At 41.1% G+C, this 14,931-nt stretch overlaps 1 protein-coding gene across 3 annotated transcripts in view; it reads right to left on the bottom strand.

Annotated features, from left to right (window-relative positions):
* Positions 1-14,931, bottom strand: part of Fyco1 (FYVE and coiled-coil domain autophagy adaptor 1) — an 88,019-nt gene that overhangs the window by 55,795 nt on the left and 17,293 nt on the right. For all 3 annotated transcript variants that reach the window (XM_036193560.1, XM_036193562.1, XM_036193561.1), the window contains exons 2-4: positions 10,000-10,150; positions 7,222-7,328; positions 5,524-5,649 (exon numbers count right to left, since the gene is read on the bottom strand). In XM_036193560.1, coding sequence (XP_036049453.1) covers positions 5,524-5,649; positions 7,222-7,328; positions 10,000-10,054 — 288 coding nt within the window. In that variant the 5' untranslated portion in view covers positions 10,055-10,150. The remainder of the gene's footprint in view (positions 1-5,523; positions 5,650-7,221; positions 7,329-9,999; positions 10,151-14,931) is intronic.

A 14,931-nucleotide genomic window follows, 5' to 3' on the forward strand; every position in this document is an offset into this window, starting at 1 on the left:
GGTCTTACTATTAAGATGCCCTGGAATGAGACAGGAAGTAAGTGGTATGCCACCAAGGCACCAATTATGCTGTAAACATCCCAGTAGCAGTTCACACCTTTAACTCAAATTATTTCTTACCCTGAGTCATTCTTACTGATGACTCAGAGAAATAATATAATACAAGGTGATTTTAAAAGATGTGAAACCTCATGAACTATGGAAGCCATAAGACATTTCTCCATGCATAGTCACAACGGTTGAAATAGAAGTGGGCAGAAGGTTGATTTGATATAAAGCACTATGGTATGCTTACAAATAGTTATCTCAAGAGATGCTTAGAGGACAGACTCGATGCACTCATGCACAAACTCTTTCTCCTCTGATGAATGAGGTGAGAACAAAGTGCTCAGTGGGGACAACAGGGACATCTGAGCAGCCAAGAACAGCTAGGAAAGGTACTCATCCACATACTTCAAAATTGGAGTAATAGTGGAATTTAATCAGACCTCTGCCCACAAAACCACTTTTTAAAAAAATAACTTATTTTTATTTTATGTTCATTGGTATTTCACCTGCATGTATGACTGTGTGAGGGTGTCAGAAGGCCTGGAACTGGAGTCATAGACAGTTGTGAGCTGCCATGTGGGTGCTGGGAATTGAACTCTGGTCCTCTGGAAGAGCAGCCAGTGCTCTCAACCACTGAGCCATCTTTCTAGCCCTCCAAAACCACTCTTGTCTGCAAGCTCTAAGAGCCAAAGTGAGTCCTTAATTCCTCCTACATGACAGTAAAACTTCTTAAATGGTAACATTTGATACCTGAACAAATGATAATATATAAAGAGAGCTAGCTGCATACTTCAAAGGGATTTGTAAATGTTTCAGGAAAAGAAATATTTCTTTTGTACTACAAATGAAAGTAACTACATATCCCCTTAAAAAATGTTTTAGCATTACCCTTTACAGTACCCATAAATAATATAAAATACCTTGGGATAACATGAACTAAACAAGTGAAGGACCTGTTTGATAAGAACTTTAAATCTCTAAAGAAAGGAATTGTCGAAGATATCAGAAAATGGAAAGATCTCCCATGCTCATGGATAGGTAGGATTAACATAGTAAAAATGGCAATCTTACCAAAAGCAATCTACAGATTCAATGCAATCCCCATCAAAATCCCAACACAATTCCTTACAGACTTGGAAAGAAACTTCATATGGAAAAACAAAAGACCCAGGATAGCTAAAAGAATCCAGTATAATAAAGCAACCTCTGGAGGCATCACCATCCCTGACCTCAAGCTCTATTATAGAGCTATAGTAATAAAAACCGCTTGGTACTGGTATAAAAACTGACATACAGACCAATGGAATCGAATTGAAGACCCTGACATTAATCCACACACATATGAACACCTGATTTTTGACAAAGAAGCCAAAACTATACAATGGAAAAAAGAAAGTATCTTCAACAAATGGTGCTGGCATAACTGGATGTCAATATGTAAAAGATTACAAATAGATCCATATCTGTTACCATGCACAAAACTCAAGTCCAAGTGGGGATCAAAGACCTCAACATAAATCTAGTTACACTGAACTTGATAGAAGAGAAAGTAGGAAGTAGTCTGGAACGAACTGGCACAGGAGATCACTTCCTAAATATAACACAAGCAGCACAGACACCAAGCACAACAATTAATAAATGGGACCTTTTGAAACTGAGAAGCTTTTGTAGGGCAAAAGACACGGTCAATAAGACAAAAAGACAGCCAACAGAATGGAAAAAGACCTTCACCAACCCCACATCTGACAGAGGACTGATCTCCAAAGTATATAAAGAACTCAAGAAACTAGACATCAAAATACTGAACAATCCAATTTAAAAAAAAAATGGGCTAAAGAGCTAGACAGAGAATTCTCAAAAGAAGAATCACAAATGGCTGAAAGATATTTAAAGAAATGCTTAACATCCTTAATCATCAGAGAAATGCAAATCAAAATGACTCTAAGATACCATCTTACACCTGTCAGAATAGCCATGATCAAAAACACTAATGACAGTCTATGTTGGAGAGGATGTGGAGCAAAGGGAACACTCCTCCACTATTGGTGGGAATGCAAACTTGTACAACCACTGTGGAAATCAGTATGGTGGTTTCTCAGAAAATTGGGAAATGATCTACCTCATCCAGCCATACCACTCTTGGGCATATTCCCAAGGAATGCTCAATCATACCACAAAGATACATGCTCAACTATGTTCATAGCAGCACTATTTGTAATAGCCAGAACATGGAAACAACCTAGATGCCCATCAATTGGAGAATGGATTAAGATAATGTGGTACATACATACAATGGAGTGTACTACACAGCAGAGAAAAACAATGACAGCATGAAATTGGCAGGGAAATGGATGGAACTAGAAAATATCATCCTGAGTGAGGTAACCCAAACCCAGAAGGACAAACATGGTATGTACTCACTAATAAGTGGATATTAGATATAAAGCAAAGAACAATCAGACTACAAACCACAAAACCAGAGAGGCTATATAGCAGGGGGTACTCTAGGATGACTGTGGCTTATAATAAGTTTTGGTTTTACTCAATTACTGGGCAAGTCTCAATGAAACATTTCACTATCACTATTAGGATAAGAATTTATACTTTATCAAGCTGATAATAGAAAAATAAATAAATAAATAAAAGGAGGCTGAAGCCATAGGCCATACAGTTTGTAATTAAAAAAAAATGTTTTAGATCATAGGTCAGCTTTCATTACTCAATTCCCTGTTTTCTTAGCATCCCATATCTACCACGTTGAAAAGGCATACAACAGCAGCACAGGACAGGAGACCTGCAAGGAACATGGGCTGCCTCTGCTTTAAACCAGACTACTGTGCCATGAGCCTACAGCAGAGTTGGCCTCCACATACTTCAGGGAAACAGTCCCAGAAGAGCCCATTTTGAAACTCTAGGAGTGGCTTACTAGAACTCTCACATATGTTAGCCCAAAAGGCTACCTCCCTTCCAAAAGGCCATGACGAGTCCTAGAAATGCTATGACCCATTAAATTCTAGTCACACTTGAAGACCCAAAGAACACCCAAGTACTATGGTAACTGAACAGAAATTTCCCCACCTAGTGACATTCCAAGACAGAGAACAGAGCTTTCAACCATAGTTAAACAACTGGGCCCCATGGGAAATCACCTACAATGCCACTAAAACCTGGAGAAGCAAGGCAGAAGTCGGCACACAGCTTCCTTAACTTCTTTGAAGTCTATCTGCATGGCCTCAAAAGGTATGAATACATTATGAGGAGAGGAGAAAAACAGACTGTTTTAGAAAACACTTTATGATTCTAGGAATGAAGAGTAACTTACTGTTAGACTTTACTTGTCCAAAGTCATACAATTGAAGGTTTCAGTGCTGATACAATGGGTGAGGAATGGGAGAAGAGAGTGAAGCAGGAACCTTTCCAGATTTCTGATACATCATTACACACTGCTCTACATCATGAACTCGAGTTTCTTTCCAATCTCACAAGACCAACTCATACCACAGTGACATTAAAGATACACACAGAACAAACACTTCAGAACCGCCATCTTTCCTGACTTGCCCAGAGTTGGAGATGCAGCTGGTAGAAATCACTGAGCCTTTGATGTTAGTGTTCTTAATACTGTTTCCATCTATAAGAAGAAACACCATGGTATGCCTGGAAGCACTTTTGCTAGAAGACCCAACACACTCTAACACTGTGGCCTTTGAGGCCAGCCAAAGAGCCTATGTGCTAATTTTAAAGTGATTCCATACTTGTCAGTGATGCTGACAAGACAAAATGCACAAACTTTTCTAACCTTTCTTCAAATTTCGGGTTTACTTGCTCCCCATGTATGTGTGCTTCACTTCTGGGTTGAATGGGGTGATGAGAGAGGGAGAGAGTCACTGGGGGTGGAGATGGGAGAAAGGTATAAGGGAAATCATCTGAGGTTTAGTCACTCACAATATGATGTGCTGAGCAGACTCTGCTAAGGGCTTCAACACAGGACGTTCTAGCTTCTAGTGCAAAGCAGCCAAGATAAATGGATTAAAGGAATTGCCACAGAGATCTCTAGACAGGACTGTAAATTAGGATCAACAAAGGAAGAAGGGTGTGTAGGTGGTATGATATGTTTGTGTGTTTTTTTAGAAGTTTATAGTAAGTCAAAGCCAGGGCATTAAGCTCTTCCTGGATGAGGCCCCAACCAGATATAAGAAGTTACTTAGCAGCTCTGAATGATAAGAAATACCCTTGAATCAGGGAGGTGGTGGTAGTGCAAGCCTTTAATCCCAGCACTCAGGAGGCAGAGCCAGGTTGATCTCTGTGAGTTCAAGGCCAGCCTGGTCTGCAGAGCAAGATCCAGGTCAGGCACCAAAACTACACAGGGAAACCCTGTCTCGAAAAACAAAACAAAACAAACAAACAAACAAACACACAAAAAAAAAGAAGAAGAAAGAAAGAAAGAAAAAAGAGAAATATTCTTGAGATTCTTACTCTCCTCACTTCAAATCTAAGTTTCCTCAGCAAACTGCTGGAAAAGTAGCCTAGCAACCTGAAAAATTTTTCTGGTTTGTTTATTTATTTATTTATTTTCATGCATTCATTCATTCATTCATGCCAGGCCATGTATATGTCATGGCACATGTGGACATGTGGGGAGGCCAACCTGCAGGAATCTGTTCTTTCTTTCAACCATGTGAGTTCTATGGATGAAACTTTGGTCATCAGGCATGATGGCCAATGTCTTTACCTAATGAATTCTTGTGCAAGCCTGTTAATATTCTGATTGCACCTTTGAAATCCCGCCCCTTGGGGCTGCCCTGTGTCCTGATGTAGAAGCCTCTTTTTAAGGAAAAACTCTGCTCCTTCCTCTTTCTCTCTCTTTTGCTTTTCCTCCCACGAGGTGTGCACCCCTCGAACCACCTCTCTCTTTTTCTCTGTCTCTCTGTTTTCTATCTTTCTCTTCATCTCTCTATTAGCTTAAACTCTCCATGTGTATACAGCATCTGGGTTGTGAATTGCTGGCTGCTGCCACCACCATACTTGCATGGTGTGCATCTGCCCAGCCTGCTGCTGCATCTGCACAGCATGTTAGCATGGTTCCCAGCACGAGTGCAATACCCTTTCCCATATGTGAATAATTCATAACAAAGCCCCCCAGAACTAGCAACTAAAGAAAATGATTTTTTTAAAAGAGGGAGGCAGTGTTACACACTTCCAAAGAGTGCCATAAACAGACTTTCCAGTGTGTATAGCCCAGTTGGGAAGTAACATTTAGAACCCTGATCATTTCTGCTTAGTCTAAACTCAGGTAGTTTCCATGAGCTTGAATAATATAATAGGCGCCCAATGTGCCTGGACTGGATTTCTTGGGTTCTTGGTTACCCATAGACTTCATGCTATATCTAGCTATTTGTAGAAGAGGTGTTCACAAAGAAACTTTAGGCAGGCCAGTGGAAGACAGGTGGTCCTTCCCTTCATGGCTTGGCTTACCTCAGAGATGGACCTGACAAATCGGATCCCATCATTTGCCCCCTTCACCTTGGCTAGGCACGCACAGAAGTAATCCCAATAGTCCTTCTTGCTACCCAGGAGGCTAGCCTTCTCCTTCTGATCGAACTGAGCAAAGAAAGGAACAGAGAGGAAGTCTGAGCTCACTATTGTTCATGCTCCATTAACACATTCCTAGCTTCCTGAGGACAGGCACTGAGGGAGGTCTCTTGCTGTTCTTACTTTAATTTACTGGCAAACCAAAGTGTGTTAATCTCAAAACAAGAGTGTTTTAATTCACAAACTTTTAGATGTGAAACTGAGGCTAGTAAATATCAGTTCAAAGTCATATTAACTAGTAAGATTTAGGAATAATAATAATAGTTATCCTAAAAGATTTATCTCTTGGTACTTGCCTAGCATATACAAAGCCTGAATTGTAGTTCCAGTATAGCAAGTTAGAGTGACTGACTGATAGAAAAAGAAAGGAAGGGAGGTAGAAAGGAGGAAGAAAGGAAGGCAAGAATGATAAAAGGAAAGTAATAAAAAGAAAAAAAGAAGAGAAAGATTTATTTTAAGGGTTACTAGTGTAGTTTGGTGGAAAACTTCCAATGTGATAAGGAAATTCAAGTGAAGAGTCTTATGTCAACATTCAGAATATTAACTGTGCTGTAACTTAGGGAACTGAGGTATTGACATTTTATCCATTACTCAACTCTCAAGAATTAATACTATCTTACAATACATGAAAAATTCAAATGAATGTCAGTATTGAGTACTTTAAAATTCAAAATTAAAATGGGCTTAACTAGAAAAGGTTAAACAAACAAACAAACAAACAAAGCAAACCCTCATAACCACCTGGTGTCAAAGAACCCGCTGGAGGCATAAGGCAAGTCCTTCCATGCCTGTCTTTATTTCTAGCAGCTCTCTCACCCTATGTTCTCTGGTGGGATGTGATAATGTAAAAAGTATGGTAGGTATCTTTCTATACCATTTAGAGAATTTCTCCCTGGTTATGGAACAAGATTCAAATGTGCTATTTTCAAATCTAGGTAACACAAAAAAAAACCCAGGAGAACAGTAATGCCTCATACAATTGTGGTAAAATGATTACAGGTCCATTTCTTTCCTGCCTATATCAAAAGTATGTGATTCTGAAATCAGCACAGTTGTCTGAGTCAAATTAAGCAGACACAAAAGTTACAGCATGAAAATGTTAAAAGAATGTTTGCTTGACTAACCCTGATTTAGAAATAGCCATATACACAGTAACCATGCTTGAGCAAGGCTCTGAAATTGGCCTTGATGATCTTCCAGAGTCTGCTCTCTTGGAAACCACCTTTATACCTTATGTACATAGAGTATGTCTGTAAGGGTGAGACACCAAACTACAGGGTTCAAGAAGTTCTCAAAGGGTGTAAGTAACTACCCTACCCTACAGTTAAGAGCTTTGTTGGACAGGCCTGTGACTTGCTTTAAGATGGCTTAAATCTTAGAGGAATGTTTTCAGTTCCCAGAACGTCCTGACTCATATGGGAGGACTGAGTGCTTGGGACTGTTCTGACTCTTAGTCTCACCACAAGGGCTTGGTTGTTCCATTGTGCTTTCTGAACCACATCCTGGAAACTGATAAAAGTCACTCAAATGGGGAACAAGAGACAACTGTGACAAAAACAACACATGATAGGAGCCACTTACTTGCAGAAGATACTCAAGCTTATAAGAAAACTTGTGCAAGCTGGTGCTGTCATCTGTGATTGGCTCTCCTCCTTCCTTAAATTCATTGCTTAGTTCTGTCACTGCATCTTTAAGACAACAAGCAGGAACATAGGACTAGAGAGACATATCTGTCTACTTTACATTTTAACAGCCCTTAAATTAGCATGCATCTTAGATATACTGAAAAGTAAGTCTGAGAAAGCAGAAATAACAACAGAAAGCACAAGGATAAGTGGTCAATGAGGGTCACCTTAGAAACCCATGGGACTTGTAAATATTCAGGTGATATAACTTCAGGTAGGACTGGGCACACATTTTAAAATTCATCCCTGTGTATCCACCATCAAGCTAGCACTATGTATACACAGCCAGTCAACAAATGGTTGCTATGTGGATTAATCATGCAGTGTCACAAAACAAAACACCCAATACTGGGTATTCACAAAGTAAAAATATTTATTTAACATTTTAGCAGCCCTGGAATTGGGATTCATGTTAGATGTGTTGAAAAATAAGGCAATATTTTCTCTGCAATGGTGCGTTAAACAAAAAACACACCTAAAAACAAGGCATCAATTTTGGAGGCCCCAACGGTGGTGGTCTCTGGTATTTAATAGTGTGAAGTTCCCTTTTATAATTTTTCCCCACAGGAAATAAACCATACCTAAAAGATGACTCTGTGAAACCAGCATTGAGTTCTTTTCAGGGTGGTCATGACCCAATCACCTGTCACTAGATTCTAAAGAGGTTCCATTTCTCTCCAACAGTGGGAGCTAAGCTTCTAGCACAAATCATAGCATTCACTACAACCCTATCAGCACAGGTTGAATACAGGTTTCAGAGCATCAGTAAGTACAAGTAACAGTAACAATGATAACAATATCTGTTTCTGTTAACTGGATGCCCAAGAGGGGTCAGACTTTTACATGTATTTTTCATTAATGGAGTGTCTGCCTTATTTCAATAAGCCTGAAATGTTATGTAATATGCACTCTAATTTTAGCACTGAGAAAAAGATGAAAAAGTTAAGTATGATATAGAATCCAGGAAATCTCTTATTATCACCCCTATTTTACATTTAAAGAACACAGGGGCCAGAGACTCATCTTAAGATCCTGTTGGCAAACAGCAGAGCTCCAAGCAGACATTGGTCCCTTCACCTCTCCGGTGAGCAGTTTGCTCCCCTTGTTTGTCGGTTAGGTTTGATGACAGGATGTAGTTTTCAAGATTGTTAAATCAACTGTGAGATTTCTGTGAGGCTAATATAGATTTATAAGGCTTTCTTTGAAAACTAGCCACTGTGACATAGAAAAGACTATATTGTGGTGAAATTTCTAAAGGCCAATGGCAAACACAGATTTGCCCAAACTGTCATTTATTTTCTCTATATGTCTGCATAGATTTAACAAAACAAAAAACACTAAACATTTTAGCTGAAAGTCTAATGTGGTCACGAGCTAAGACTGATGATGTATAACCCCAAGCTTTGATCTGTACTGGTTCTGTGATAGTAAGAAAGGCAGATACTCCACTGTGTCTATTTTCTTTACTGCAAAACGGTAGTAGCAATGGCATCTACCTCATAGGACCAAACAAGAAGATTCTATAGGTCACTATCAGTAATGTCTTATGTACATGAAACACCATATAAAATATGATTCAAAAAGTTTTGGATTTTGGTGCATTTCATTTATCAGAGTTTTAAATTAGGGATGTTCAACTCACAAAATATTCTAAAATTTTAAAATAACCAAAAAAATTACAAAATATTATAAAATCAAACAAAATCAAAATCTGGAACACTTTTGGTTTGCCTTTCAGATAATGGACACTCAACTAATCAGCTATGAGAGTCCCCAAAGCACTATAAAAAGCAAATCTAAGAAAATGTGTGGGACCTTGTTGGCTTTGGATCTCAGATGCAGACTATGGACTGCACTGAGGGTATCCCAGACTAAATGCCTTTACTATGAGATTTCTACTTGTCTAGTCTAAGCAGTCAGGAACCTGGATTTCTAGGCTGTCAGGGAAGTGTCACTATGACCTCTGCAGGCACAGCTCAGTGGCAAATGTGCTGGTACTCCAGAGGATTATAAAAATCAAGCCAGACAGAGTTAAGGGTGAGAGACCTACTAAAATCTGGTACTTGGGAAGTCCTCTAAAAGGGTAAAACTTGGACTCTGCAGTCCACAGAAATGCTGTCAAGGTCTACTGTAGTTTTGTCTGTTTCCCTTCTCCTGCCTTTCTCCAATAGGGAAGGACTACAAACCCAAGTGACTCCCTCAGGAAGCCTGGAGGTCTGGCCTGGTTCTAAAATACGTGGGACAATGGCCACCAGTGGCTGGGGGCTGGTGTAGGGAGATATAACATGAAACCTCCAAGTACCTCACCTGCCTTGGTGCTTGAAAACAGGAGAATGATCCCCCCCCTAAAGTCAAGCTCACCAAAGTCCAACAAGGGGTGGGGGTGACTCCACCAAAGGCAACTAGGCAGCCTAAAGCACAGAGAACTGAAACTAGCCCTAGCCCTCTTACTGGTATTTGATTTTGTTCACAAACTAGCTGTGTTGCTATGAGAGGAATATAAAGTAAGCCCTCCCAGTTACACAGAGGCTGGCTATCTGAGAACCAAATATTTTAATATGATGCGTACTATGTGTGAACAAAGAGGAAAGGGCTGAATTCTGACAATCAACAGCCAAGGTACAGGCCCAAGTTCCTCAAAACCAAGCCCAATTCACCAGCCACTCAAGCAGACCTTGTAGATCACGGATGATCCTCTGGAGCTGGGTCTCAGCGCTGTTAGAAGCCATGGTGTCCCCCTTTCTGGGATGTGTAGGTCCAAGACAGATTATCACTTCAGTGCTGTGTGGCTGCCTGTCAGCAGTGGTCAGACTTCATGGTGGCACCTATACAGGGAAGAGACCACAATTTAAAGAGTGTAGAGGACCTCCACTCTAGGCACTTTCCTGGAAGAGATGGATTGACCTTTTTTGTGTGAATCTTGTTAGCAGGTACTCTCACTTTTGCTTCTGACGTATTTATACTCTGACACTATGACATGCTTCTAGACTGTTCTTTGTTTTTTGTTTTTTTTTTTTCAATTTGACACAAGATACGTTTTGTTTAGTTTTGTTTGTCAACCTGATACATCTAGAGTTATCCAAAAAGGAACCACAAGTGAGAAAATGCCTCTTAAGACTGGCCTGGCTTGTGGACAAGCCTCTAGAGCATTTCCTTATTTAGTGATTGATGTGGGAAGGCCCAGCCCATTGTGGTTGGTGCCACCATTGGGCAGGTGGTCCTGGATGGTGTAAGAAAGTAGACTGAGCAAGTCATGAGGAGCAATTCAGTCAGCAGCACTCTTCCATGACTTCTACTCCAGTTTCTGCCTTGGCTTCCCTCAGTAATGGGAGTGTGACTGGAGAGTTTTAAGATAAAATAAACTCTTTCTTCCCCAAGTTGCTTTTGGTCACAGTCTTTATCACAGTAATAGAAACCCTAACTAAAATACAGACTTAGCAAGAAGCGAGATCAACTTAATAGCATAGCTGGTTCTTTCTGAGCTGCCCATCCTGTCTCTTGGGACAGAAGTGCCTCATATTTCATCCTCAGAAAAGTCTTCAGTGGCTCCCTTACCACTTTCCACAGAGGTCAAACCTGCTTATTTCAAATTTTGACATCCCTAAACCTTGAGGAGCCAGCTCTGTTCAGAGCCATTTTTCTCATATTCCTTTCTAAGGAACAGTCAGAAACTTCTAGCTAGGCAGTGTTGGTGGGTGAGGGTGGGGGTAAGAGGCAGGGGATACATACCCTGCTTCTGACAGGGACAGCATAGCCTGTCTAGTAGAAAGTGGCTCCTCCATTGTCAGTAGTTTGAACCTCTTCTGCCCTGTGTTCTGCTAAACCTGAGGGTGAAAATACTCCCTGACCTGCCACCCAGGAGCCTACATAGCCCTCCCTTCAGCCCAGGGATAAGGTACTATTTTAAGCTCAGTCATAGTTTTCTCCAGCTTGGAGAGTCCCCTACTTGGGCAGCTGTTAATGTCATTTAAGGACACAGTAGTGTTTGAAGTCCAACAAAAAGGAATGTGAGTCTGGAAGGGAGTTATGACTATGCATTTGGACTCAAGGCCTTTCAGTTGCTTTAATTTACCCTTTAAGTATCTTGTGTGAAGGTGCAATGTCTGCTGTAAGGACAGTAGCAGCCACATTACTGACAGCCTGCTCAGGGCTCTGGTCTATATTTTACACAGAGCACTTACTTTTCACAATCATCATGGTAAAGTAAACACCTTCCTGTTTACAAGGGAAAATCTGATGTTCTGTAACCTAAGGCCCAAGGCCAATGAGTAGAACTGACTTGATTACTGTTCTATGTGATTTCAAACCTGGGGTTTTCTCAGTAAATCCTGCTGAACCTTTAGGACAGTATAATCATCACTACAGAAAAATGACTTAACTCTTCTACTGGCTCCTAGGAACTACTTTGAACTTCAGTGGTTCCCAATAACATGCCACACAGAGTCTGTCTAACATGTGCCAGCTCTTACTCATTCAGTGCTGGGCTTCCTTCTAGCTTCAGGAGATGGGGCAAGGAAGCCCTGGAAAGGAAATGGCTCTAGCTATAAACAACTCCAAATATTTATAAGCATTCTAGTGACCAGTCAGGTGACTGGTCAGGTCAGCATAGGCTTGTCTATTTTTAACTCACAAGCCAACACAGTTGTGACTCAGTGGAAACATAAGAGGACTTCTCAAGCCCAGGAAGAAAGAGCACTCAGCTAGACCACAGTCCCACTAATGCATGACACAGAACTTCACAGAGTCAAGGTTCAGGAGTTTTTGAACCACTCTATAAAGGCCCCCAACAAATACTGGTACCACTCGTCAAGTATAAAAGACTGGGGACAGGAGTAGTTTATGAAAAGCCTGCTTCTCATCCCAGTGTTTCTCCCAGGTCACATGCTGAACATAGAGACCAGGTAGAGTCTTGTCATAGCTCTAGAGAGAGCCAAAACCTATGCTCAGTTAACCTCTCTTTTTCCTTAATTAAAAAAAAAGTGGGGGGGAGGGTTTGGGATTTAGCGCAAGGCTCAGGGTTCGATCCTCAGCTCCACAAAAAACCAAAACAAAAAACTAAAAACTAAAACAAAACAAAACAAAAAATCAAAAAAAAAAAAAGATTTATTTATTTTATGTACACAAGTGCTCTATCTGCATGTACGCCTGCACCCCAGAAAAGGGCATCTGACCTCACTACATATAGTTGTGAGCCACCATGTGGTTGTTGGGAATTGAACTCAGGACCTCTGGAAGAACAGCCAGTGCTCTTAACCACTGAGCCATCTCTCCAGCCCCTAGCCTCTTCATACAAGGCCCAGGCAGACAGTTTCTGTCTTAGTTTGCTTTTTGTTACTGAGATAAAACACCATGATCAAGCTGGGTGGTGGTGGCTCATGCCTTTAATCCCAGCTTTCAGAAGGTAGAGACAGGTGGATCTCTGAGTTCAAGGCCAGCCTGGTCTGTAGAGCAGGTTCCATGACAGCTAGGGCTACACAGAGAAACCCTGTCTTGAAAAACCAAAAGCCAAACCAAATCAAAACAAAAACTCCTTGATAACTAAAAGCAACTTGAGGAGGAAAAGGTTTATTTCAGTTTACAGTTATAGTCTATCATGAAAGGAAGTCAGGGCAGGAACTTGTGAAGGAAACCCAGGGGCAGGAACTGAAGGAGAGGTCATAAAGGCATACTGCTTACTAGCTTGTTCCTCATGGCTTACTTAGCCTGCTTTCTTATTCAAGTCAAGACCATCTACCCAAGGGAGGTACTGCCTGCAGTAGGCTGGGCCCTTCCCAATGCATTCATTAAGAAAATGCGCCCCCCTCCCAGGCTGGAGAGATGGCTCAGAGGTTAAGAGCACTGGCTGTTCTTGCAGAGGTCCTGAGTTCTATTCCCAGCAACCACATGGTGGCTCACAACCATCTGTAATGAGATCTGACACCCTCTTCTGGCATACAGGCAGAACACTGTATACATAATAAATAAGAAAGAAAGGAAAGGAAAGGAAAGGACAGACAGATGGAAAGAAAGAAAGAAAGAGAGAAAAGAAAGAAAGAAAGAAAAGAAAGAAAGAAAGAAAAGAAAGAAAGAAAGAAAGAAAGAAAGAAAGAAAAACGCCCCTAAAACCTGCCTCTGGGCCAATCTGATGTCTCTACTGAAGTTCCTTCTCCCCATATAACCCTGGCTTGTGTCAAGCTGACAAAACAAACAAACATGAAATCTAACCAGGGCAGCCCCTATTGGTGAGGTAGGGATGACTCTGTATGTGGCCCTATCATCACCCTTTATTAGATGTTTTGTGCAGGCAGAGAGGCTCATAAGGTACAGTCTAGCTTTGCCAAAGCTGAGCTACTATGCTGGCTAGTTTTATGTTAATTTGATACAAGTGAGAGGAGGGGGTCTCAAGCCTGTAGGACATTTCCTTAATTAGTGACTGATACGAGATGGTCCAGCTCATTGTGGGTGGGGCTACCCATGAATTACTAGTCCTGCATTCTATAAGAAAACTGTTGAGCAAGTCAAGCGGAGCATAACAGTAAGCAGCACTTCTCCATTGCTTCTGCACAATTTTCTGCCTTCAGCTTCTTGCTCTGCTGGAGTCCTGTCCTGGACTTCCTTCAGTGATGAACAGTGATGTGGAAGAATAAATCAAATAAACCCTTTTCTCCCCAAGTTGCTTTTGGTCATAGTATTTCATTGCAGCAATACTAATCCTAGCTAAAACAGAAACTGATACCAGAAGTGAGGTTATTGTGTCCAAACTGTTTTGGAGAAGATTTTGGAAGAACTTTGGAACTTTGGGCTAAAAAAACCATTGAGTATTGAGACTTCAGTGGGCTGTTCTGTAGGTGCTTGGGAGACAACATTGAGAGCAATGCTGATGATAGAGGCCTGGTGAGAGTGCCTTAAAGACTCTACTAATGCCATTTGCTATTTTGGACTAAGAACCTGTGGTTCTAGTCAGCTGGGCTGAAGAATTGGCTGTGATTAACAAGAGATCAGAAACACTAAAGTGAAACCTTTGCTTTGCTGGGACAATGGATGCTGGTCAGCTGTGGCTGAAGAATTAGCTGTGATTAAGAGGCCAGCATCATCAAGGTGAAGTCCTCTAGAAAGTGTTTTCAGGGTCAGCAGACAGAAACTGTGTTCCAGGAGAGGCCAAGGTTCTACCTCATGCTGGTACTGAACTTAGCTGTGTAAGAGTCACCCAAGTGGTATAGGCTGAAGACATGAAAGGGTCATAGACAGTAGCTGAGACTTGGCTCTATGTGGCAGGGCTGGAGTCCTTGAAGAGAGCACAGGAGAGGCTATTGGTCAAAGTACAGCTCAGCTGCAACAAGAGACCCCAGCATTTTGGATATGCCAGTACCATGGGTTGGCTGCCAAGAACAGCAATAGCCATGGAATGAAGTCTTCCTGAGATTAAGAGACAAGCTATGTGTGCTGAAGAGAGTAGAATAGAAGTGACCTGTGAAGGAGCCCAGAAGACTGTGAGTGGATTCCAGACCTTGGACACTGAGTTATTTACAAAGTTGGAGTTTGGCTTTGCTTTGTTTAGATTTTGACTGTGCTCTGGTTCTTTGCTCTTGAAAGTATCTAACTTATTTTTGATTTTATAGGAGTCTGC

Source organism: Onychomys torridus, chromosome 7 (genome assembly GCF_903995425.1).
Source record: "Onychomys torridus chromosome 7, mOncTor1.1, whole genome shotgun sequence".
NCBI classification, from domain to species: Eukaryota; Metazoa; Chordata; class Mammalia; order Rodentia; family Cricetidae; genus Onychomys; species Onychomys torridus.